Source organism: Aythya fuligula, chromosome 9, assembly GCF_009819795.1.
Source record: "Aythya fuligula isolate bAytFul2 chromosome 9, bAytFul2.pri, whole genome shotgun sequence".
In the NCBI taxonomy this organism is placed as follows: domain Eukaryota; kingdom Metazoa; phylum Chordata; class Aves; order Anseriformes; family Anatidae; genus Aythya; species Aythya fuligula.
In genome coordinates, this window is record NC_045567.1 from 16,870,622 (window position 1) to 16,894,270 (window position 23,649).

The following is a 23,649-nucleotide window of genomic DNA, read 5'->3' on the forward strand; positions in this document are numbered from 1 at the left end:
AATAAAAGCTCACGTGTGTGGGAGGATGTGGAGGGAGAATTGAGGCATGTGGGGGGGTTGTTAGTGCTGCAGACCTGGTTTTCAGGGCAGGTTGGGCTCTGGGGATTTCCTCCTGGCCCTTGGGTGCCAGTGGCAGGGGCTGGGCTCGCAGGGAGAGCTGTGGTGGCAGTGCTGTGTCCCTGGCAGCCGGGTGTCCTGCTCGGGGATGTGGCTGCAAACAGCTTTGGTGGGGACAGGGTGGTTTTTGGCAGCTGAGGGCAGGTCCTGAGCCTCTACACACGTGAACAAGGAAGCCCGTGCGCGGCAGCTGGATTTAAAAACACAATTGGTTGCTCAAAGTTCCAGACAATTTCGGGATAAATCTGTACCAGAGGAGCGAGGAGGGCTGAGTTAGAGGAACAGCTGGTTGGTAATGGAGCATGCTTTCTGCCAGTCACAAGTGCTGATTCGGGGAGCAGGGGGATGCTCGTGGGGCAATCCCGCTGTGCCCCGGCGGTGGCTGCTCGCTGCTGATTGATGTCGCTGGACGTTTCCCCTCCGGCATCTCGTGCCTCTCACCAGATGTTCTGCCCAGGCTTCGCCTGTCTAAGCAGGAGGAAGCCCCCTGCTTAGATGAAGACTTCCAGGGGTTCTGATGGGAAACTCGTCTCCGTCCTTTTGTCGCAGCTCAAGAGCGTTTTGTACCCCGGTAATTGCTCCCCAGGCTGGTTCCTGTGTGGCTCGGAGCAGAATGCAGAGCTGCCACGGGCTGCTGGTGCGTGAATCGCAGCATCCCAGCACAATCTGTCCAAATCGCTGCAGATTTGAATTTGCAGCCAGCCCTGCTTTCTCCTTCACTTCTTGTCTGTGCGCACACACAGGCACGCTGCCGTGTTCCTTACCTGCTGTATACAATATGTTTGCTGTGGTCGGAGCTGTCAGCTCTTCCAGGCAGCGCAGTGGGGGAACGACTGCCCTGCCTGTGACTGGGTTGGGTTTGGCTGGGAGCCACAAAGCACCTGAAGCAGGATCCTGCATCTCCTCCGTGCTCCGAGATCAGCTGAGGTTGGCTCAGCCCTGCTGGCAGCGGAGCAGGAGCGAACGGGGTCAATGGGTGCCAAGTCCGGGAGCACAGGGTGTGGGCTGAAACGCTAATCTAGGGCACACTTAGTCCCCGTGCAGGCACCTCTTGTCTACAGTAGATTTCTTACAGTGATCTTTGACAGTTTGTCCCGAAGCCAAACAGTGGGAGACACTTTATAGCAATATTTCACAACGCTGGCCCAGCTACATGAGGGCTGAGTGTACGCAAGCTGCTCTTATCTCCCCAACCAACACATGCACGCTTCTAAGATGCAGATCTGATCAGCGATCGGTCTTCATAACGGCAATAAACTTCCTGTGGTGGTAGCCTTATGGTAGCGCTCCCTGATAGCCAGACAGAGAAAACAGAAGCCGTGTATTCACCTGTTAAGCTCCTGTTTTCGTGTGTGCACAGCTTGGAGGTACAACAGATGTGTCTGTTTGGTGGTCGTTAACCAGATCTCAGAGCCTGGATTGCAAGAAGTCATTTGTGTAATCCTCTTTGTCAGCGTTGATACTGCCTGTGCAAGGGGGCTCTTAGCTGGAGACCAGGGTGCTGTAGGAAGAGTGGCACTAGGTCTTTAGGAACGATGGAGTTTTACTGCGTTGAGCTGAACAGCACAATCTGAGGCAAAACCTGCCCGTAACAGGTCCTAAGAGTTCGCCACTGCTTCTCTGAAACCCTGGGCTGGAATAGGGCTGTGATAATTAATGGAGGTTAAAGTCCTCCTGCTGTCTGGGAGCTGGTTGGAAATGGAAAAGAAGAACCTGTCACAATTGTGACTGGCTCTAAACTGCCGTCAGGCTCTCCTCCTTCCCTTCCCCTGCCCCAAGTGGAAAATCGCATTGGAAAGCAGCAGTGAGAGCACTTAAATCTTTCCACAGTTCATTTCAAGCTCCCTTTCTTCTTCCCAGCCATTCCCAGGCCAGTTTGGGGCGCGGATGGGAGACTGCGCCTCTGGCTGCAACGTGCAGGATGTTAAATAACAATGGGAGAGTGGCTTTCACAGGCCATGCGGTGTGCCTGAGCTGCACGTACCAGCAGCTGCGTTTCCCATGCCTTGACGTTCAGCCCGTCCACGCATCACTTCTTTCAGCACAAGCTCTGTCTTGGTGTGTTGTGGAGCGAGCCAAAACAGGGTTGGTGCCACTCCTGCTGCAGAAGGGCGCACTTGGAAGCTGCTGGGCAATAGAAGATACTGTTGTACCCCCTGAGGTGGATTACCAGGTTCAGGTAATCCCTGCCCTTTCCTGGGTACTTGGGTTGTGTGCGTTAACTGCCCCGAGACCCCTTTCTCTTGACACCTCTTGGCCCAGTCACATTGGTGCCGCAGGCAGCGTTTGTTGGTGGTTTTGTCCCCTGCTGAAACTGGCCAGGGAAGAGCGTCTGATGGAGCTTCACTGGCCTCCTCCTGAATTGACTTATCGATCAGTTGTGAGCCATCCTCACAATTCCAGCAGCGGGGTCTTCGCAGGTGACTTTCCATGGTGATTCCCAGTGTGGACTGGCACATCCAGGCTCTGGAAAAGGGGAGGGCGGTGCCATCCAATGCAGGATGGTGGCATAGAAACAAAAGGCAGATTTAACATTGTGCTTCCTTCTTCCAGACATACAGATATACCCTGTTCGTTCAAGGGTTAAGCTGTCTTGAGAGATGCAGCACCCAGGGCCAGGTATCTGTCAGGCCTGGACTGGAGGCTCGCCAAGACATGGGGATATATGGTTTTATTTCTGTTTTGTCATGTGGAGATTACTATGCAATGTCTGTAGGACAAGAAAGCTCTGGGGCATCTTAGGATATGCCCCGTGCTCCAAAAGAGCTTGTTGATTTGGCTTTGCAACACTCATATGCAAAGGCAAGATTTGATGCCTGAAGTGCTCCTTTTCCGAGGATTAAAAGGCACTGGCAAGGCTCTGCAAGATGACTATTGCAAATCTTATCATGATCCAGTGCTGAGATCCGTTGGTTTCAGCAGCACAAATGTGCTGACAGATCTGTGTGTCTGCTTCTTGGTGATGATGGATTTTTACAGAAGGTTGATCTGTGCCGCTGAACCCTGGTTGTAGCTCCCAAGCTCCCAACTCTGCAGCCTGGAAGGTGGCATTGCAAGGGCTCCTCTTCATCACACCTGTGTCCTTCATTTTAACCAAACTTCCTTTGATCTGATAAAACCCTGGCCCAAAGGAGCAGTTTCAGAGTGTTGTCAGGGACTTAGCTTTGGTTGCTTTGCCCTTAGATGCAGCCGAGTGACCCACATGAAGCAGTGAAGGAAGCAGCAGGAGTAACCAGGTTAGCTCTCCTGTTGTGCCAGCCAGGGGCTGAGACATTTGCTGTCTTCACCCAGCAGCGTGTGAGGTTTTGCAGATCTCGGTGTGAACAGAGCTTGTTCTCTCTTTGATATGATCTCAAGAGAGTGTGAAATAAAGTCCTTCCTTACCCATCCAGCTCTGCAGAGTTGTCATATCCATCTCTGGCCTTTGAGGAGATGATTCTTCCTTGCGTACAGCAACAGGTCCCAGTCCAACCTTCTTGAAGCTGTTGTGGTCTCATTGAAGCTACTTCATCTATCTGTGTCTGTACATAGCTCTAGCTGGAGAAGAGCAGACCCCTGTCACTACAACCGTGCACCCTCCTCTCACACTTCTCTGGCATCAAGCGTGCTGTTAAACGCCTGCTCCCATGCTGCTTGGCTTGCTCTGTTTGCCGAACTTCAGGAGGACGTTTAGCCCTTTCTTCTCAACCCCATTGCGTAAATGAGGCTAATTTCAGCCTGCCCTGATGTGTGGGCTCGCTGGAGCGTGACTGTAAATCCAGGCCTGAACATTTTCATGTAATGGACAGGGTGGCGATATTGCATTGCTGCCTTTAACCTCAGGTTGTTCTGAGACCAAGCCAGCCTCTTCACAACCCCATGCCAGTAAATCAAGTAGGTTTTGAATCAATGCACATAAAAGTCGAGGGAGAGAAGTTACAGATGGAAAAGACCTATCCTACCTTGAGCCTGTCCCGCTGCAGAGGGGATGAGGCACTGTCAGGAATTTGCAGCACTGAGGCCAGGCAGGGTGAGAGCCGTGCCTGGGGGAGATGTGGGGTCGGGGGAGATTGCCTGAATTTCCTGCAGCTTTTCCATCCTGCTCATCTCTTTGCATTTCATTCCCTTGGCTTTCTTTTTGGGAAAGAAAACTGTTGTTGGTTGTATGTTCAATAAACCTGATATGTTAGTTCTCCTGCTCATTGTTTTTCACTCAGGGCTATGCCTGACTTTTCTTTAGAAGCATGTTTTTCTCACCTAATATTTAGTTTAAGATTGTAGGAGCTGGATGTAAAACCTTCTGGGATGTTTTAATCTGCCAAGAGGCTGCATGAAAGCAGAAGTTATCCAGAGTATTTCAGTAGTCCCTGTTTAGAAAGCAGCACCCCCAAATCCTGTGTTGCCCCTTTGCCTTTCATCCCCTTGCCAACTACTGTCGGTTGTTTTAACCCCGATCTGGTGTCCGTGTCCCGTGTACCTTGCTCCCCTCCCCTTAGGGTTTCCATGTCTTTGAAAGTCTTGGTAACCAGAGCGTTCGTGTGTTGTGCTTTGCGATCGTTTCAGACCAAGAATAATACGCCCGGAGCCAGCTGGATCCCTCAGTCCATATTGATACAACTATTCCCCTTAACCTGCCCACACTCAGTGCTACAACTGCAAATCTGAGGTCGGGAAGGAGCAGTGATGGACAGCACTGCGAGCCCCGCTGCATGGCCACGGCCCTGCCTGGAAAGCAGCCCCAGCAGCGCGCCCCACAGCCCTCAGCAGATGTATCTGGGTGCCCACTGGGGACCTCGTGAGGTTGAACATGTTTTCCTGACATGGATCTTCTCAGAACTGGTGGTCCTGGTGGTTGCTTTAATTCCCTTGATCTGCAGCCAGTCTCTCCTGAGAAATCCTCTCCAGCAAGGCCCTTGCTAAAGGCTGGCCAGTCTGGGTGATGGCTCCTCCTGGAGTTTTTTACCTATAAGCCCAAACAGCACTTAGAAGCGTGGTTAAGAGCTGGATCAAGGACCCAGAAGGGCTGTGAGGTAGTTATCCTTGGAGATTGCTAGAACTCAAGTGGAAAAAGCCGATCCGATCCAACTTTGAAGTTAGCCTGCATTGAACAGGAGGTTGGACCAGAGATGCAGAACAAAGAGAGGATATTTAGCAAGTCACTGCCTGGTTTTCACTTCACAATCATCAGGGGAGACACATTGGGTCGTTGTGTCACCACTGCCTTTGGCTGCCAGATTATTTAGGTTACTGTGCATGATTTTGGTCTTCTACATATTTATTTTTTTTTGGCTTGCTTTTGTTGTTCAGTTCTTCATGAGCTTTTGCAGACTCCTGGGTCACATCCAGGTTGGTAGATGGATACTCCCCCCAGTCATGGGCCATCTCTGGGTATGCTTCCAATCTGGGATGTTCATCCCAACTTTATTTCCCACTTGTCCATAAGTTTGCTTCATGCTTTGGAAGTAATCAACTCTTTAGTGTCAGGTAAGGTTGGGAAAAAAGCATAGCCAAAGACTCAAAGGAGAAATACATGCAGGGTCTAAGTCTCCTTAGCTGCAATGGCTGGGTGAGCATCAGGTGAGACATGGGGGGACATGGTACAGGGAGGCCAGTTCTAGCAGTCTGTGACTCCCTGGGGCACTATCAGTTCACCAGGTGATTAACTGTTTGTTTCTCCCTTAACGAAAATTTGTCTCGGATTAAAGCACTGTAATAGAAAGCTCAGGTTCTGGAGCAGTCACAAGTGTAGGTTAATATTTACAAGCTATCAGCTTCTGGTTTTATCTCCAACCCTTGGTAGCACAGAGATAAAATCCTTTTAAAAATTGCTTTTGATCTTTCTAGTTCATGACATGGCATTAGTAAGACAGTTTCCTTATGAAACTGGTAAATGTCTTGATGGAAATGTAAGTTTTTCTCATCCTTTCAGGGGCCAGTAACAGATGAGGAGCCCCCTACATACAAGGGCCATGGCTTTATAATGGAGCATAAGTGATGGACGGTATCTCTGCAGGATAGGCATGCTAGGAAATGTCAGAATGTTATTTCTGCCTCAGTGGCTTAAGATCATCTGTTTACCTAATGGACTTACATTTGCATTTTGCAGGTGTTGTGTTAATATTAATGTGTTGTCTGAATTGTTAATATTCCTTCACTTCAGTGTTACATTAATGAAGGCTGCAGAGGATGGAAAAAAAGACCCGACTAATTAATTAAATGGGCAAAAAGCATCTTTAACTTTCCATCGCGCTGCCCTTTGCTTCCACCTAATGGGTCTTGGCATTTCTGGTCAGCAGCCATGTAACACATGCCGCTGTATGGAGCACTCAGCAACGGACTTGCTAATTTTTCTGACCCATAAATCACTTGCAAAAACTTTTAACTGCGAGGAAAAGTGCCTTTCATTCCTGCTTCCTTGTTTCAGTGGGAAATGCAGCCTGATAACAGGCGCTGCTGGGCTGATGTGTGGGGCCGGAGACTTTCACGTCAGGAGAGGGGCTGTCTGCATTTCTTCAGGAATTCTTTCCATTCCCCTCTTAGCCGGACTCTGGATGACATTAATATTATGTGTCTATGAAAGTATTCTTGTCATAAGGTCTGCTTTCAGAGCCAGTCACCTATCAAGCTGTACGTCTCAGGAATGTGGACTGCCAGCCCTCAGTCCTGCTTCTGTGGGGTATTTTCCTTCTCCTGATTGCTGTCCCAGACCTGACTTTGCTTAGTTTTTTTTTTTTTGCCCACCTCCAATTCCTTTGGGTTGGAGAAAACTGTCTCGGGTCCCTGCTCAGGCTCTGGGTGGCTGGGCAGCATCCTAAAGTATTCCTGAAAATGCGGTTATCCAGCCCAGGTGGTGATTGCCCCTGCGAGACCCATTAGAGAGAGACCCATTAGAGAACATTAAATGCTGAACACAGCATTTAGTTGTGTGCATTAGTGGTCACCAGTTATCCCCCTCTGCGGAGGGCGAGCAAAGCCCTAACCATCCTTCTGGGGTTCCTCTGGGAGATGAGATCTCCATCAGCCAGTGGCTCTCTGGATCCGATAGGGATCCTTGGGAAGCTGGGCTGGGAACCTGAGCTGCACAGGGACGTGCTTAGGCACAGTGACCTCAAAAATCTGGTAGTCCTGAGAAAAATTTGGAGAAGGCTGCAGCTGGGGCCAAGGGAGCTGCTGAAGCCGGGCCTCCACGTGCTGTGTGGCTGAGCATGTGGGTGCTGTTCTACACTTTCCTCCCTGGCCTGTGGCAGCAGAAGATGCTGCTTTGGCACAGAGGGGCACTTCAGCTTCATGCCAGGAGTCTGAAGGTTGTCTCCAATTTGCATGAAAAGGAGCAGACTGCAGTCATATTAACATTTAATGAAGAGGCACAGCCTGCAGAGACCGCGTCCTCTGCGAGTCTCGTTTCGGTTAGACGCCGTTCCCTTCACCACTTAGGCCAAGATGGGACCGGGAGGCTTTGGGACAGGGGTAGGCTTTGCCCGTATCCCCTTCACACAGATCTCAAGCGAGGTTGAGGAGCACGAGGCCAGGAGGAGAGCGGTTGCCATCGGTGTGGCCTAGTACCAAGAGGCGCTGTAGGCCCAACGGCCGCTTCAGCGCTCCGACGTCTGGCCTGACGCTGTGCTGCCAGATGAAGTCAGCTCTTCTGTGTAAAGCCCTGTCAATAATTTCAAAGGAAATAAGGCAAATGGTTGAGGTTTTGCCTTGCGGTCTAAATCCCCGTGTGCAAACCCGGTACATCAGGCTTTAAGCAATTAATTCCTAATCGTGCCAAATGCCTTCAGTGGCCCAGCGTCAGGATTGGGAGCTTAAAGTTTTCCACTGTAGCACACTTAATTTGGTTAAAGTGAAGGGAGTGGTATCGTGCTATTACCAGTCTAAAGGTGCGAGAGTGGCCAGTAAATGGCATTTGTATTCAGAAAGCCCTCCTGTACATTTGTGTTCTAGGCATCCATTATGGGGAAGGCACCATAGCTAATAAAAAGGACATTCATTATACCCCGGAAAGGGAGTTCATTAGAGGGAAAAGCCATTCTAGCTTAGTAAGAAATGAATCTGAAACTGCCTCAGAGCTGCTATTGTCATCAAGTTTCAATGTTAACAGTTTTAACCAAGAGCTAATTGAGCAATCTCAGAAAGTGGAGTAATTCCATTATTCAGCTCTGCTTTGTTCAAGGCTACTGCTAGCTGTGAAAGGAGCACAAATGACTTTAATCAGGCCAGGAACCACTGGTGTTCTTGCCTTTTACTCCTTTTTCTTTCAAAAATGTAGGGCTTTTGGTCTTTTGGCCATTGTCCTTGGCAAAGTGATCTCCACACCAACATTGCAAGGCTCATGTATAATGCTGCGATCCAATTCTTGGAAAATGGGATTTAATTTTCATAACTCTTGAAGCAGCAGTGCACGGCTGAAGATGCTTCTGTTTGTTGGGTAGGCTGAGTGTCACCAGGAGGACGGTACACTATACTTGCTGGATTTTGCATGGAAAAGGGCCATCGCAAGCTGCAGTCTGGCTACTAGCCAAAGAGCATGATTCTGTCAGGCTGCACTCTCAGGAGATGCAGGCTTAGCTGATGTTCCTCTCAGAAGGGCTTTTATAGGAACCTTTCGAGTCTCTTTGCTTTGTGGAAGAGCTGTAATCAAACATAAATGTACGTGATTTAAAGAAAAGAAGAAAAAGTCATGCTGTACTCAGCATCTTTGGACTGAACGCTCTGGAGAAGACGTGTTGGAGAACTGTGATGCTGTTTGTTTACCACTTTCCTTCGGCAGCTGCTGCTGCTGTTGGGTGCGTTGCGGTGCGCAGCGCTGCTCGCAGCCTTTTGCGGAAGGTGACTTTCCCTTGGTGAGCACAGCAGGATTTAGAGTCACATTCCCAGGAGGTGGCTGTAGATCTGTTTGTTATGAGATTGCGCTGCTGCGATAATCCCCTGCAAGCCAGCAGAGAGGGAGGGCTCCCTCTCTGTACTGCCCTCGGTAAGGGATGTACATCCATCAGTGTCTCCAGAGCCTGCTCAGATACGCGTGAACAGGCCAGGCCTTCCTTTTCTGTGCACCAGCTTCCCATGGCACTGTTCGATTCAAACACAAACCAAGCGTGATGCCTTCACAGCTCTTCTGCTCTCTCCCTGTTTGGATCCGGCATGGAGCTGGCAAGCAGACACTTAGATGTAGGCTGGGAAACAAGAGGCCCTGATGTCTGGCCAAAGCACAGAGCAGGGACAGAAATCTCATCTGCACAGTCGCCCAGAGCTTGGGAAGGAGTTTGGACAGCGAAAGTTTTGTTCCCTGTGCAGGGGTGAACAAACGCTTTGAGGAGCAGACAGGATGGAAATGAACAGATGGGGTTTTGTAGTGGGATAGGGAAAAGAAATTTGGTAACCTGGGGAAATGATCCAATCACATTTGACCCGAGTCCGTGATGCTGGGGGGATGCTGGGGTTTACCTGGTGGCAGAACACCTGAGTGGCTGGACTCCAGCTCAGCACGGTTCAGTTCTGTCCCTTTGGGAGCACTTTGCCCCAGTGAGCTACGTGTGGAGAGGGGACCAACTTCTCCAAAAAGCCTGCCAAAAGCAAGAAAAACCCTACGGTGGGAGAGGTAGGTGGTGATTTGGGTTGTCTCTGTGTCTGTGCCTCAGCTACGAGAACACTTCCACAGAACACGCCTGGGATGCAGCCAGCGGTTACATCTTGTGGGAGGACAGGGAGGTGAAAGAGAAGGCACAGGGGAAGAGCTGGGCTCATTTGTGCAGCCGTACCTCTCTGTCATTTGCTCTGAAGCCTGCGGGTCCGTTAGGCTGGCTGGTGGAAGGGGCAGATGTTTTAATGTCGCTTCGCTTTAATCAAGCTGCCTGCCTTGTTCCTGCACTTACTGGATTGCAAACAAAGTACTTCTTGTCTCTTAGATGTGGCGAACACTGCTTAGCTAATGTCATTTGTCAAGTTAATCAGGGAGAGTGGGCACTTCGATGGCTGCTGGATAGCCTGGCCACATTGCCATGGAAGCAAGCAGCCCAACAGTTACTTGCCCTGTTTTGCTCTGCAGAAATTTGGCATGAGAAGCCAATGTTTTATTTGCCGTCAACAAAACAACTCGCTGAGGATGCGAGTAGTTTTTCAGGGTTGACGTCAAGGGATTGGAAAGGGTCTCGCTAACCTTTTGCAGAGCAGATAATAGCCCTGGTACTAAAGCAGCTCCAGTGCCTGAATGTACAGCTCCTCACCCCATGTCCCACAGATGCTTGGCTCTGGCAGGAGCTGTGCGAGAAGAGTTACAGCCCAGCAGCTTGGCTCTGGGGCTGCTGTCGAGGTGTCATCGGTCCTTCTCAGCTGGGTGGTTTCATAGGTGCTTATTTGCCTTGCACGAGCCACTGCCATCATAATGTGCTTTGAAAAGCACCATGTCCTGTGTTTTCAGACCATCTCCGAAACCTGCAGCCTCGGTGGATTGTAGGGGCTGGCACGCTTTGCTCACGTTTGAGACTCGAAGGCGAGTTCTTTTGAAACCCATACACTCCGGCTGACCTCTTGCATAAGGCAGGGGATAGAGTTTCACCCACCAGCTCCTGCACCGAGCCCATAATTCACGAGCAAAATCTGGGTATTGAAAGAGCCGGCAGAAGATGCTTACGTACGTTGCAGAGCTCTCGAGCCGTCCCACCCCTCCCTCCCCTCCCTCTCACATGTGCACGAGCTAAATGATGCACGGAACAGGTTGGGAAACGCTCCCTCCTGCAGCCGGGGCGAGCGGGACGGCTGGGATCTGCAGGCACCTCCGCGAGGGACAGCCACCTGCCAGCCCCCGGCCTGCTCCGCGGGACGGCGGAGGAAACCTCGCATGAGCACGGAAAGGGCAAAAGTTCAGATCAGATTGTTTATGGGATTTTATGGAGGCGGGAGCCAAGGATAGCTCAGCTAATCCAGAGGAAACTGTAGCGATGGCGTTAGGCTGCATTTCACATGGGATTCATTCGGTGCGCATTCAGATGGACTAGCCTTTCTGTCTCCATTTTTTTTAGCCGTGAAATATTTTTCTTTGCGCTCCTGTCTGCCAGCCGCGCCGAGCCAAGCTCCGAGCTCGGCTGTTCTAAGAAAAAAAAGAAGAGAAAGAAGAAGAAGAAAAAAAAGAAAACCCTCTTGTCATTGAGCTCCAGACAAGTTACAGGGTGGCAGCGTGGCTGCTGGTGCAGGTGGCACCCGGTGCTGGTCCCTGTATGATCTAGAGCTGGGAAGGGTCCTCTGTGTTACACCTCACCTGTGTTCTCTGCTCCTCGCAAGGGCAAACCCCAAATGTGTCACCCAAAACCTGTCCCTGCCTTGGGAAGTGAACAAGACGAGGAGCTTTTTAACCCTGAATCTCTGTGGTCATCTCCTGCACCCTGCCGTGGGTGCAAAGCTCGTGGATGCTTCCCAGTAAGGTTTTTCTGCCCGTGTTGTCAATCCAACCATGCGCCGGGTACCTTGTCTCGATGCAGGCTGTCTTTGATGCTGTCTGGGGGCTGATTCTCCAGGTATGGAGGTGCAGAACAGAGAGGGAGGGATTTTGCAGAGCAAAAATCTCTTTCAGTTTTCCTTTGGGTGTAAAAGCATCTCTGACAGGAGGGCTCTCAGGTATTAGCTTCAATTCAGAAGATGCAATGTCAGAATGAGGATATGCCCGGAAGATTTTAAAGCCCAAAGCCCTAAAATGGTAAAACAAAACTTATTAATCAGGTGAAAATTGCTTCCAGCCCTAAGTGTCGCTGGGGGTAGGAGGTAAAGGCTTCACACTTAGGAGCAACAGGAGGAAGAAGAACCAGGGGAGCTGCCTGAGCACTTGCTGGTGGAGCTTATCTCCAGGACATGAGATAAGCACATTGTGCAAAGAGGAAATGCTGTTCACAGGTGTTTATTGCTTTGCCTTCAGAAATGGTTTTGCAACTCGTTCCTTCGAGGCCGCATTTTGAGGAAGGCGCAGGGACCCCGTGGGCAGCTTTTGCCCACGCGTGCGTCTGTTCGCAGCCCGTGCTATTTGCTGCTATGAGCTGGGTCGAGGCAGAAAGGCCTCCCCAGGTCTGAGCGTGGGCTGGCACAGCCCTGCACATCCCCTTGGGCTCTGCAAGCGTGTGCACGGCCCCTACTGCTGTCTGCGAGCGTGGTGGCTGGGTGAGAGCCACCAGATTCACCCCCACCTGCGAGATGGGGATGCTGCAGCCTCCTGGCCACCCACCCCTGGTGGTGCCCAGCGGGGTGGTGCCCAGCACCCTTGGGCCATGCTGTCCCACAGCCCCCAGGCGCCGGTGACCATAGAGGGACCGATGTTGCCATCTGCTGGCTTAGCTGCACAGGAGCAGCAAGAGCTTTGCTCGGCCCTCTTGGAAGTCTCCCATCCCAAGCACGCACGGCCCCAGCACTCCTGCACGCTGACCGTGCTGCCCCATCCCGTGAGCTTCTGGGAGCATCTGCCGTTCAGCTGGTGCTTTAGGGGATGGGCTCGGTCCCTTCCCATTTAGGTTGTGCCTCCCCACGCTGCCCGTGCCACAGCCTGTCCCTGCTGCCCTCCCAAAAGGCGTTGAAACGTCGGCCTCTCGGCAGCAATAAGCTTCCCAGCGCTGGGAGAGCTCGCAAAGCTCTTGTTAAGGGAGCTCCTTCCCATTAAAGACAAGCATTTCCACTGCTGATTACAAGCAGCGTGTGCTAATTCCTCCGCTGGGCTCGTCTTTAATTATTTCCTTTCTCTTTCGAGTCTTTGGCACGTTCTCCCGGGCTGGGAGCGCATCGCAGCTGGAGCACGTACCCTGGGAGCGCAGCGCCCTGCACATCCCACCCGGGTGATGCCCCGGGCAGGAGCAGGGGGCTGCAGGACACCGGCTCCATCCCAGATGCCCTAAGGCAGCCCTACAAAACTGCTGCGTGGCGGCAGCAGGGCTGAGCCAGCGTCGGCAGTAATAGCTCGCTTGGGCATTGCGTGGAGCCTGAGGTTACTTCTGGAAATCTATTATCTTTTTTGGCAATGAGGACCGGTTAGGAGCCTTGGGAATACGTGCAGCAAATAGCAGGAAGCCCGGTGAAGCACATCTCGTTGCTTCTCTGAGCCCAGTTAAAACAAGTCTCCCGTGGCACGGCCCTACAGCGGGCAGCAAAGCCCGTACTGCTCCCCAAAACCATCCCCGGCGCCGGGGCTGCTTCTCTTTGCAGCGTGCAGCCCTGGGGATTTCCACTCGCTGAGTCCGGAGGCAGAAGGGGGGAGCTCACCCAGCCTGGGCAACCCCCAGGAGGTCCTAAAAGAAGCACCCAGGGTCCTGGCACCGCCGGGATGCTGGAGGCAGGGCTGCGTGGCGGGCCCCGACCACACACGTCGGTCTTGGGATGGAAACAACGAGACGCTGTTTTCTCTGGACCGAGAAGAGAGCGGCGCCTGTTTGTTTTCCGTGCTATCTCTTGCACGGCGTTTGTTTTGCTTGTCGAGTGTTTCAGGGGATAAAATGACCTAAAGGGAGATTATTTTACCCTAATTTAAGCTGTCAATTTATCGCCAGCTTCTGCCTGCCTGTACCACTAAGACAGGCTGCTCCGAGTCCCTGGGGAAACCTCCGCTAGAAAGTGAGAATTTGGGGGGGGATTTGCTGCAGTCTCGCATCTAATCTTCCTTTCTAACAGCCACTGCAAGCTGCTCCCTCATCCCCCCGTGTCCTGTTAGTCCCCGTCGCTCTGGACTGGCCAGGAGCTAATAAATGGCTTCGCTTCCCAGGGGAACCCCCTCTCTAACCGGGACCCGGGCTTGTGTTTCTCCTGCTGCAGGCTGGTGGAGGAGTTCATGCTGCTGGCGAACATGGCCGTGGCCCATCAGATCTACCGCTCCTTCCCCGAGCAGGCCCTGCTTCGCCGTCACCCCCCGCCCCAGACCAAGCTGCTGAAAGACCTGATGGAGTTCTGCAACCAAGTCGGCCTCGACATCGACTTCAGCACTGCGGGGACCCTGCACGTGAGTGCGCTGGGCTGGCGGGGACTGCAGGGGAGAAGGGGGGTGGTTGTGTGGCGGTGTGGTTGCGGCGTGTGGTTTATCCCCTGCCCTGTCTCTCCCTGCTCCTCCTCGAGGCAGCGGTGTGAGGAGCACTGAGGCCACCATCCCTCCAGCTCCTGCAGCGCTGCTGAGCGAAGGGGAGGAAGGAGGGCTAGGGCCAGGCAGGGCTTTCAGGACAAAAAGCACCCGTGCAGTCACCCCAGGATGAGTCCAAGCTGAGGCAGTAGCTATTCCATGCTGAAACAAAACGCCTCCTTCACTCCCTCATGACCCCACCAGTGCTGAGCAGGGGTGGCCCAGCTTGTCCTGCTCAGGCAGTGCTGTGCTCAGAGCTTGGAGCAGGGTGAGAAGACCTTGTAAGTGCCCAAGTTCTTCCTCTCTGTGCAAAGCAGGGCAATAGGAAGGATGCCTCGGTGCAGGAGCACCCAGATTTCCTTTCTTTGCCTTCTTGGGAGATCCTGGGTGGGTTACTTGCTCTGTACCACAAGGGAGGTGGCTCTGAAGGGAGGTGTTTCTGTCTGGACTGCTGAAGATCTCAGGGAGGGGAGGGAACGGGGAATGGGAAGGACCAGAGAGCAGTGCTGGGAAAGGTCAGGAGCAGCCAGCATGGGAAGGATCGGAGCGATCCTCTGTCCTGAGGCTGAACTCCAGCTGAACAGCGCAGCTTCCAAGCTTTTCTTTCCTCGTTGCAACTGGACTGTGGATAATCCTCTGTTAATCACATCCCCGCTGGCCTCCCTCACACCCCTCCATCGGCTGGGACTGCTTTCCCCGCTCGCTGGCTGTGACCAAGCTATGTCAGCAGACACGGGGCTGCGCGCTCAGCTCCTCTTCCACGCTCTCAACTCTCCCAGCCCCTTCCTTGCTGGTAGCCCCAGGTGGTGACCTCCCACCCCACGTCTCCCCAGGGTCCCATTAGTGCCTGTGATGAAGCTCTCGGTGTCTGGATGGGAGCCAGACACAGGTCAGGAGAGGGGTTACGAGCGCTCTCGCATGCTGCACGGCAGCCAGTGGTCCCTGTGCTCCCTGTCTGCAGCCCCGAGAGGGGGCTCAGTGCTCAGAAGCCCTGTGTGCAGTCCTGGGGGGGCTGTGCTTGCCTGATGGGACTAGAGCAAACCCCAGCTTTCCTTGGGCTCTTTGTTTGACAAGGGGACTTGCAGGGAAAAGAGGAATGTGGCTCGGATGAGCTGCTGTTCTCCCCAGTACGATCCATCTGATTCCTCCTATTGCCTGCACTGAAAACTGTCTCTTCTTCTCCTCCAGAAAAGCTTAAATGAAACATTTGGGGCTGACAAGTACTCCGAAGCCAGGAAAGAAGTGCTGACCAACATGTTCTCCAGGCCCATGCAGGTAAGACCCACACCGTGCTGTCAGACACATCTGCTGTAGCTCTCTGCCGTGGCTCCATCTTCACCCTGGCCCTTTCTGCATTTCTGTAGCTCATCATTTCATAGCGGGAGAGCAAATGGATGCCGAGCTCAGTGCTTTCAGCCCCGTGGAGCTGGCATTGTGGATATTCCCCGGGCAGCAGAGCTTTACTGGATGGCAGGGTCAGGCTGAGCCTTTCCTTGTGCCCCGCAGTGCCCCTGTGGGGTTGCAGCATTGCACACTTGGAAGTCACATGCAGGACACAAGCAGACTCACAAGGACTCAGTGGGCACCATGAGGAGCTGGCTCGTGTTTGTGGCAGCTCCTCACGTCATGGTATCCAAACTGGCTTCTTGTCCACAGAAAGAATCAGGAGCCAGGACAAAGCAGTGCTGTGGGGTTGGTCACAGATCACCGTTTGGTACCCAGACAGGTTCTCTTAGAAGCAAGAAAGCTCTGGAAACCCTTTGGTCTCCCTCCAGGCCAAGAAACCTTCTGTAAAGGCCTGTGCAGGGGAGGTTTGTTGTGCTGCTCCCACTGATTGTCGTGTTTGATGCATCTGCAGCTCAGGACACTTACTTGGGTGCTTATCACCATCCAAATAAAAGTTTTTATGAAGCATCTGCCCTTCTGTGTTTGCAGCTGGGCATAGTGCAGCCTCTTCTGAGGGAAGTCCTACCCCACAGGGAAAAGGGGCATGCTGCTGGAACGGTCTCTCTGCTGTGGCCTGCTGATCGCCGCAGGAATGAATCATCTTCCCAACATCGCTCATTTCACTGTCACTCTTCTAATTAGCTCATTTGCTCCATTTACTCATTAGCAGTTGCCTGAAGTCCTGCTGTACTTTAGTGACTTAACGCTTGCAAGCGGAATTGGGGACCAAAGGCATTCAGTAAATCACCTCCTCGTGGGTGTGTTCAGCTCAGGAGTGCTGCTTCGTAGGTGGAGTCCTCTGGAACTGGCTCTGTTGTCCCAAATCCCGTGTCCTGCTTTGGTTTGTCCTGGTCCCTTCTGTCACGTCTTCCTTTTCTTGTGGAAAGTGCTAACAGGTGACGTGCATTCCCTGGGGTCCCTCCGTGGTCCTGCTGACTGGTGCAAACCTGGAGCAAGCCCAGCTGCCGGCTGGGAGGGATGAGCAAGGCAGGAGGAACTTGGCTGTGCGCTGACATGGAGGAGGAGATGAGCTTTTTGGGACCCACTGACTTGCTCAGTTCTCCTTGTGGTCAGAGAGGTGGCAGGTCTCTGAAATACCTCCCGGTGGCTATTGCATTCACAGGGCTACATCTCAACAAGTTAAAGCAGTATGTGAAGACATGAAGGCTCAGTAAATGAAGTCTTCTGGGGAGTAGATAACAGTTTGGGCAAGAAGAAGAAATAAAGAGAGGGAGCTTTTAGAGGAGATTTTCCACAAGACACAGGATTTTGGCAGGAACTAGGCTCACAACCTCCTCGGAAGATGAAGGTGCCCTTGCGTTCAGGTGTGCTGCGCAGTCCCCTCTCTCCTGGCAGGCCTGCTGTCTGGCACACTTGCATAATAGCCAAAATTCAGTTTGCAGCTGAGCCCGCTGGCCCTGCAGGACAGCCTCTGTGTGGTGAGTGCTGTTCCTGCCTGCCCGCATCCCCAGCAAGGTGGCACTGACGTGCACTGGGATGCTCTTCTTGCTGAAAGCTGTGCGTGAGCCAGAAGGAGTGCAAATCTGTCCTGATCCTGGGATGAGCACGTTCACCTGGCCGTTAGCTGAGCCGTTGTTTGGTTTGTAAATGGAGTCTCAGGCTTGCCCAAAGCCATCAGCCAGGTTATCAGACGCTCCCCTCCCATCTTCAGGGCCATTCCCAATCTGATCCAGGACGTGCGTGCAGCGGTGTGTGTGTAGGATCTCTGCTCTGTAAAGGACTGTAGAGCTGCTGGGTGACAGACACGGCGTTGTCCTCTGCACTCCCTGTTCCCTGACCACACTCACTGTGGGCTGGACTGGTGGGCGAGTGGTCCCAGTTCCCCAAAACCCCAAGCAATTCAGATCCCCACTATTGTTCCTCCTGCTACGTGCAGAGGATGGGCAGTGCAAAGCCGTGTCGGTGCCCCTCGGAAGGGGCAGGCAGCCGCCAAGTGGAAGCTTTCCTTGGGAGGAGGACTTTTTGCTGCCTACCCCTGATACTGGAGCAGATGGGAAGGAAAACCAGCCCCATCCTGCCCATCTCCGTGGCCTCTAATGGGGTTGAGCAGAGATCTGCGTGCTGGCAGCTGCAGAGCGTGGAGATGCCGAGCCCGTGCCGGTGTCGAGAGCTGAGCCATCGCCGTGACAGATGGCGTGGAGGGGCCCAGGGCGCCGAGGGGTGACCCATGGCCCTGCGCACGTCTCAGCCCCCAGTGATGAAGCTGGCGTTTCAGGGACAAGGCTACAGCCACATCAGCCGTAACAGGCAGCCCACAGGTTGAACCCGTGCTCACGCCACCCTAAATCTTCCGTCTTTGCTGCGTGCTGGTGGTCAAGGCATCGGCCTCGTGGAGGAGGAGGAGATGGGGAGCAACCGGTAACGTGTGTGTCTGCGGGAGCGCCTGGATTGCCACGCCAGGAGGCTCGTAACAGATGAAAGAGCAGCGACATATAATTTTTCAGGGGCTCAGTCACTCGGGGATTCAATCTGTCCATAAGAGCAAAGCCTCCCCTGGTTGGCTGGGGCTGATTTATTTCACGGTTCTCCCGGGACCTCAGCAATCAGACCCCCGGCTTGGAGACCACTGGCGAGTCAAATCCGTTAATGGGAACACATCTGCTTTGTGTCGGGCTGCTGTCACCGGATAGCTCTGTCGTGGGGCTGAGGACAGGTATCAGACAAGTGTCAGACTGGGCTCCCTGCGGTGCGTAACCTTGCTGCAGCTCAGAGGAGTGCTTTTGGTGCGATTCCCAAGCTGTTCGTAGCCTCGGTGAGGGTCGTGAGCTGTCAGCAGGGTGCCAGAAACAGTCCTGGCCCCAGCAGCAGCGGGGTTTGGCCAGCACATCTCTCGGGAAGAAGCAAGCAGCATCTTTTCCAGCTTGAAATGAGGCAGAGGGTGCCGTGCTCTGCTGGGTGCAGGGCAGGGGTGGGTGCTTCTCAGTGGTTTCTCATAGCAAAAATTTCAACCTGTGCTATCAGCCAGGTGCATTCTGCCTTCTGGGCACCCCTCCCTGCCTGCCTGGCGTCGTGGGGAGCTTCCTCCCTTTTCCCCTGGAGCCTGGCAGCAGTGGCTGTAACCCCCCCGGATCGCCGAGCTGTCTGTCAGGCAGCACAAGGGCACTTGTCTTCCCCCGCAGCAGCCTCCAGAGCCTAGCGTGTGTCCCTGCCCGACCACGCACAGCCTCGTTTGGAGGGAGCCGAGCTAATTGAGTGGAGACCATCCTTCGTGGAGTCCATCAGAAACAATTTAATTCGGGGTTGTGGAAATTGGCAGCCATCTCAGCTCCTATCCCAGCTCTCGGGTCTCATAATAAGGCCGGGACCGATGCTGCTTTTTTTAACCTGCTTTATTTGCTTGCCCGGATCAGCGCGGAGCTGCTCAGCAGGAGCTGGCTGCGCCGCTGGGCTGGAGAACGGAGGATGCAGCTGCCCAAACCCTGGATCCCAGGACGGCTCTGTAATCAGAGCTGGCTACTCCTGTTTTTTTTTAAATCACTTGCTCTGATTTTGAAACGGGTTCGTTCCGTCGCCACTGTGCCGTGACCCCTCCGCAACCCCCCTGACCCCGTGCAGCCTCCCCTCCCCGCCTGGGCTCGGCCCCGTTGTTTTCCCAGCCCCGAGGGCTGGGGTTTCACAGATGTGAAAATAAAAGCTGCAACGTGTGTGATAACAGGGGCGGTGCAGCCGGGTTTGGTTTAGCTGGGCAGTCTAGCCGCTCGGCTTCCCAGCTGTCATCGTGGGATGAAGCAGCAGGGATCACAGCGGGGCCGTCTTCTCCTCCTCCTCTTCCTCCTCCTCCTCCTCCTCGGGCAGCAGAGCTGCTCACTGCATCCCCTGGGGCTCTCTGAGCAGGGGAGATGGGTGTGCAGAGCCAGACCCAGAACCAAAGAGGCTGGCACGGAGCTGCTCGGGGGAGAGCATCTGCTGCAGGCACAGGATGAGCTGTGCTGTCCCCTTCCAGTCTGCTCCTCGGCACACACGGGGTTTGTGAAACAGCCCCACGGCCTGAGTCAAAGCAGGAGGCTGCTTAAACCCACGTGTGGCTTGAAAATCAATGCAATCCTTGGGGCGAGCCAGGGTGAACCCCCGCAGGGTGCCAGGTGCTGCAAGAGGAGTGCAGGGAACATGGGTCCACCAGCAGCCACTGGTTGCTGGGGCTTCATCCCTTTTGCTACTCAGCTCCTGCACCACCCGCCTTGTTTGTGCAGCCCAAACGGAGCAGCAGGTGAGGGACCATCAGCAGCTCAGGCTCTGTCTCACAGCCTGAGACCCCTCCAGCCTCACTCAGGGTCCCTCCACCACCCCTCACTCCCCCCCCCCTTCCCTCTCTTCTCGCCCCTTCCAGATGGCCCTGTACTTCTGCACCGGCGTCCTGAAGGACGAGACCCTCTTCCGCCACTACGCCCTGAACGTGCCCTTCTACACCCACTTCACCTCGCCCATCCGCCGCTACGCCGATGTCCTCGTGCACCGTCTGCTCTCCGCCTCGCTCGGTGGGTGCCACGGTGCTCTGGGTGCTGCCAGGGGAGGAGGGGGCTGCCCCCGCACAGCCAGGGTTCCTGGGTCCCTGCCTCGCCTGCCCATGGATGCAGGGTGCTTGGGGTCTGCGTCCCACCGGGCAGCTCCCTGGCACAGGGGTGTCCTCGGCGAGCGGGGATGTAAAAAATGGGTATTTGGGTCCAGGCTGCTCTGGGGAATCACTGGAGGAGGAATATGGGCCTGACGTTGTCGCTTGTTTCCTTCTCAGGTGCCAGCGCCCCCATCAAGCTGGAGAAAGATGCCCTCCAGAGGCAAGCAGACCACTGCAACGACCGCAAGATGGCCTCCAAGAGGGTGCAGGAGCTCAGCGCTGACCTCTTCTTTGCCATCTTCGTCAGGGTAGGAGCCGGGAACGTCTTCCCCTGGGGTGTTTGTTGAATTATCCCCACGAAGGCTCAGCCTAAACCGCCAGAGCAGAGGGCTGCCTGGCTCCCCAGCTGGGCAGGAGGAAGGCAAACAGAGAGGGCACACGCTGAGTGAGCATCGCTCAGCTCCCCCAGACACCGCACAGTGAGGTGGGGCTCCCCGTGGAGACACCCAGGTGGGGACGTGGTGTAGTGACCAGCACGGTCTCTCGGCAGGAGTGCGGTCCTCTGGAGTCCGAGGCCATGGTGATGGGCGTGCTGAACGAGGCCTTCGACGTCCTGGTGCTGAAGTTTGGAGTCCAGAAGCGCATCTACTGCAACGTAAGTGCCTCGCCGCCTCGCCGGAGAACGGCTGCAGCGTGCTGCGGGTGATCTAGGCTTGTTAAAAGGGGATAAAGGCAGATTTGTGAGGACAGAGAGCAACGTGGGGCTGAAGGGAGGGAAGGGAAGAGAGGCTGATTTTCCTTTTCTTTAATCACGCGGTATATCTGGGGCTGTGACAGCGCTGCTGTAGGCCAGCACCTGCGGTTAGTGACAGCAGCTTCTCTTAATAACCTGGTTATACGGCTGGCAATGACATCTTTAAACAGGACATATAGCGTGATCTATGGGCTGTTTGTGTATCGCAGCAGCTTCTGATTTACGTGCTGAGCTCAGACTCAGGGGCTGCTGCATCCCGGCTGTTACAGAGCTGCAGAGGACTTTATGTAGCGTGCTGGGCAAAAGCAGCACCCTTCCCATCGCAGCTGCAGTCGAGGGGGAAGCGGGGCTGAGGGTTCTGGGGGCCACAGGCAGCTCTCAACGTGCTCCCTCCCTGCAGGCACTGCCCCTGCTGGGCTTCCACTTCCAGAAGGTGGGGAGGAAGCCGGAGCTGACGCTCATGTGGGAGCCAGAGAAGCCAGAGCAAGAATCTGTGTCCCAGGTAAGACCCCGCAGCACAGGACAGCCTCATAAGACCATGGGGCAGGTGTGGAAGCTGTGTGCAACTCATGGACCCCATGAGCTTCACAAGGAGACGTGACTGCCCTGTAGGGAGTCAGGTCCTGCTGTCCCTCATGTCCCCATCCCAGTGAGCCCAACCTCAGCCTCCTTCTCCTCTCCCAGCAGGGCTTCCACCCAGCCCCCTCCACCCCATCACTGCCCCTGCGTTTGACCCCACCACTGCCTTCAGACTCTGCCCCATCTACGCTGTGTGTTGCCTCCCAGTCCAGTTTCCTCCATTAATTTAATTACCATGCTGTTTACTTCCTTCTTCCAAATGATCAATTAAGATGTTAAGTAAAATCAGCTCCCGTCTAGACCCTGCCCCCTTACTGGCACAGCCTTGCCATCAGGTTTCTGCCCATGTGATAGGGCTGAGACCCAATTAGGAGCATTTTTTTTTTAAGTCAGACTTCATGAGATGCAGTGTCAAATGGCTTAACAACATCTAGAAATCTCTCTCTTGTGTCCCTGTCATCTATTAACTTGGTGACTCAATCAAAGGGAGCAATCGCATTTGTCTGGCTTGATTAAGTGGTGCCTCTCTGCCAACTTTTGTCTGGCATAACTATAAAGTCACAGCTGTGTTGATTGCCTTGATCTTTGCCTGGGTGGGGATGGGAGGACTGAATTCAACCCTGTCCTGCACTGAGGGCTCTGGGCTGGCTGGAGAGGACTCCCCATGCAGGGCCAGGACCAGGGGTCCTCCAGCTGACACGATGCATGTCCTGGAAGATCCTTTCCCTCCCAGGGGAGATGTTGCCAGCTCGGGAGGGTCAGAGTCAGCGGAGCTCCCCGGCGCTCACAGCCTTTCTTCAGGACTGCCCTCCTCTTGAGCTGCGCTTTCATTTCTCAGCTTGGCTCAGAGAAGCCCCTGGATATGTCTGAAGTGGCCTCAGCTCCTCCTGTCCTACAGGAGCGGGTATCACTTACACCCTAGCAGGAACCCACAAGAAAAAAAAGATGTCCCTGCATGAGCCAGGCCCGTTTTGGTAAACAAACACTTAGCAATAGGGGAAACTCCTCCAGGAATCCTCCACGCCTCCTAGGAAAACACCAGAGCCTCCCTGGGGAGCATGCTCTGAGCTCTCCTCTGAGCCAGCAGATCCCCAAGTCAATAAACCCGCAGCCCTGTGATGAGCCAGACTGCCCAGGAGCCGCATTGAAGGGCAGGAGCCATCACCCTGGCACCGTGGCACTGAGCTCATCCCTGCTCCAGCCTGGCCCCAGCCCTGGACACCTGCTTCCCAGTTTGGCTCACCCCAGGCACGGGAAGGCTGCTGCAGGAAGCTGGGCAGGGGTCTGGGCTGGCTGCCCCACTGCCGAGGGGAGACGTGAGCCCCCACCCCACACATCACCTCCTTCTGCCCCCGGACTTCAGGAGATCACCAGGGCTTGAGTACGAGGCAGAGCTAAGACTGGGATTTTGGTGGTGAGGTTCTCCTGCTTGGAATGATGAATCGGGAGCAGCAGGCGCTGGATGAGCGGGGAGGACAAGGTTACCTCGGGTGGCCTCGTGCCTGCTCCTCCACCCTAAAAGCCGGGAGCGATGGCCCCGCTGGACCCTGGGGACGTGGCAGGCAGCGAGCGAGGGCTGAGCCCACACACTCCAGGGCACGGCCTCACGGTGGTCACACAAATCCCCAGCCCGCTGTCCCAGCCAGCCCGTTATCCCCGCTCTGGGAGCAGAGCTGATCGATGATTTACGTTTCTAATCTGCACAATTGCATGAAGAGATTGATTTTTGGGGGGGGGGGCGGGGAGGCGGCGGCAGGCAGCGGCGCATTCCTGAGCAGGAGGAATCGATTTTCTCCAGTCTTCATTCCCTCGCATCCCTCTCAACCAATATGCTCCCTTCCCGGGTCTTCTCTCGCTGCACAGGCACGGGCGGGTCATTCCCTCGTTATGGGATGATGAGAAAATGTTTGGTGTCCTTTGGGAACACCGCAGCTCGCCTTTGGCACCTGGCCAGGCCCCTGCATTTGGCGATGCCGTGCGCTCTGCAGCGAGATGCGGGCGGGCGTTAGGGAGATGGGGACCCAAAATCAAGGGCACAGCCACCCGTGCTCCTGCCCCGAGCACGCAGAGGACAAGTCGGGGCCTGACCAGGCTGGGCTAATTGAAGATGTGTTTTTGGGA

General features: G+C 54.4%; 1 protein-coding gene across 1 annotated transcript in view; it reads left to right on the forward strand.

The window, feature by feature from the left end:
• The window catches only part of DIS3L2 (DIS3 like 3'-5' exoribonuclease 2), a 188,494-nt gene that overhangs the window by 164,156 nt on the left and 689 nt on the right, over positions 1-23,649 (forward strand). The window contains exons 16-21 of the mRNA XM_032193590.1: positions 13,879-14,062; positions 15,365-15,451; positions 19,971-20,118; positions 20,373-20,503; positions 20,746-20,850; positions 21,350-21,451. Coding sequence (XP_032049481.1) covers positions 13,879-14,062; positions 15,365-15,451; positions 19,971-20,118; positions 20,373-20,503; positions 20,746-20,850; positions 21,350-21,451 — 757 coding nt within the window. The remainder of the gene's footprint in view (positions 1-13,878; positions 14,063-15,364; positions 15,452-19,970; positions 20,119-20,372; positions 20,504-20,745; positions 20,851-21,349; positions 21,452-23,649) is intronic.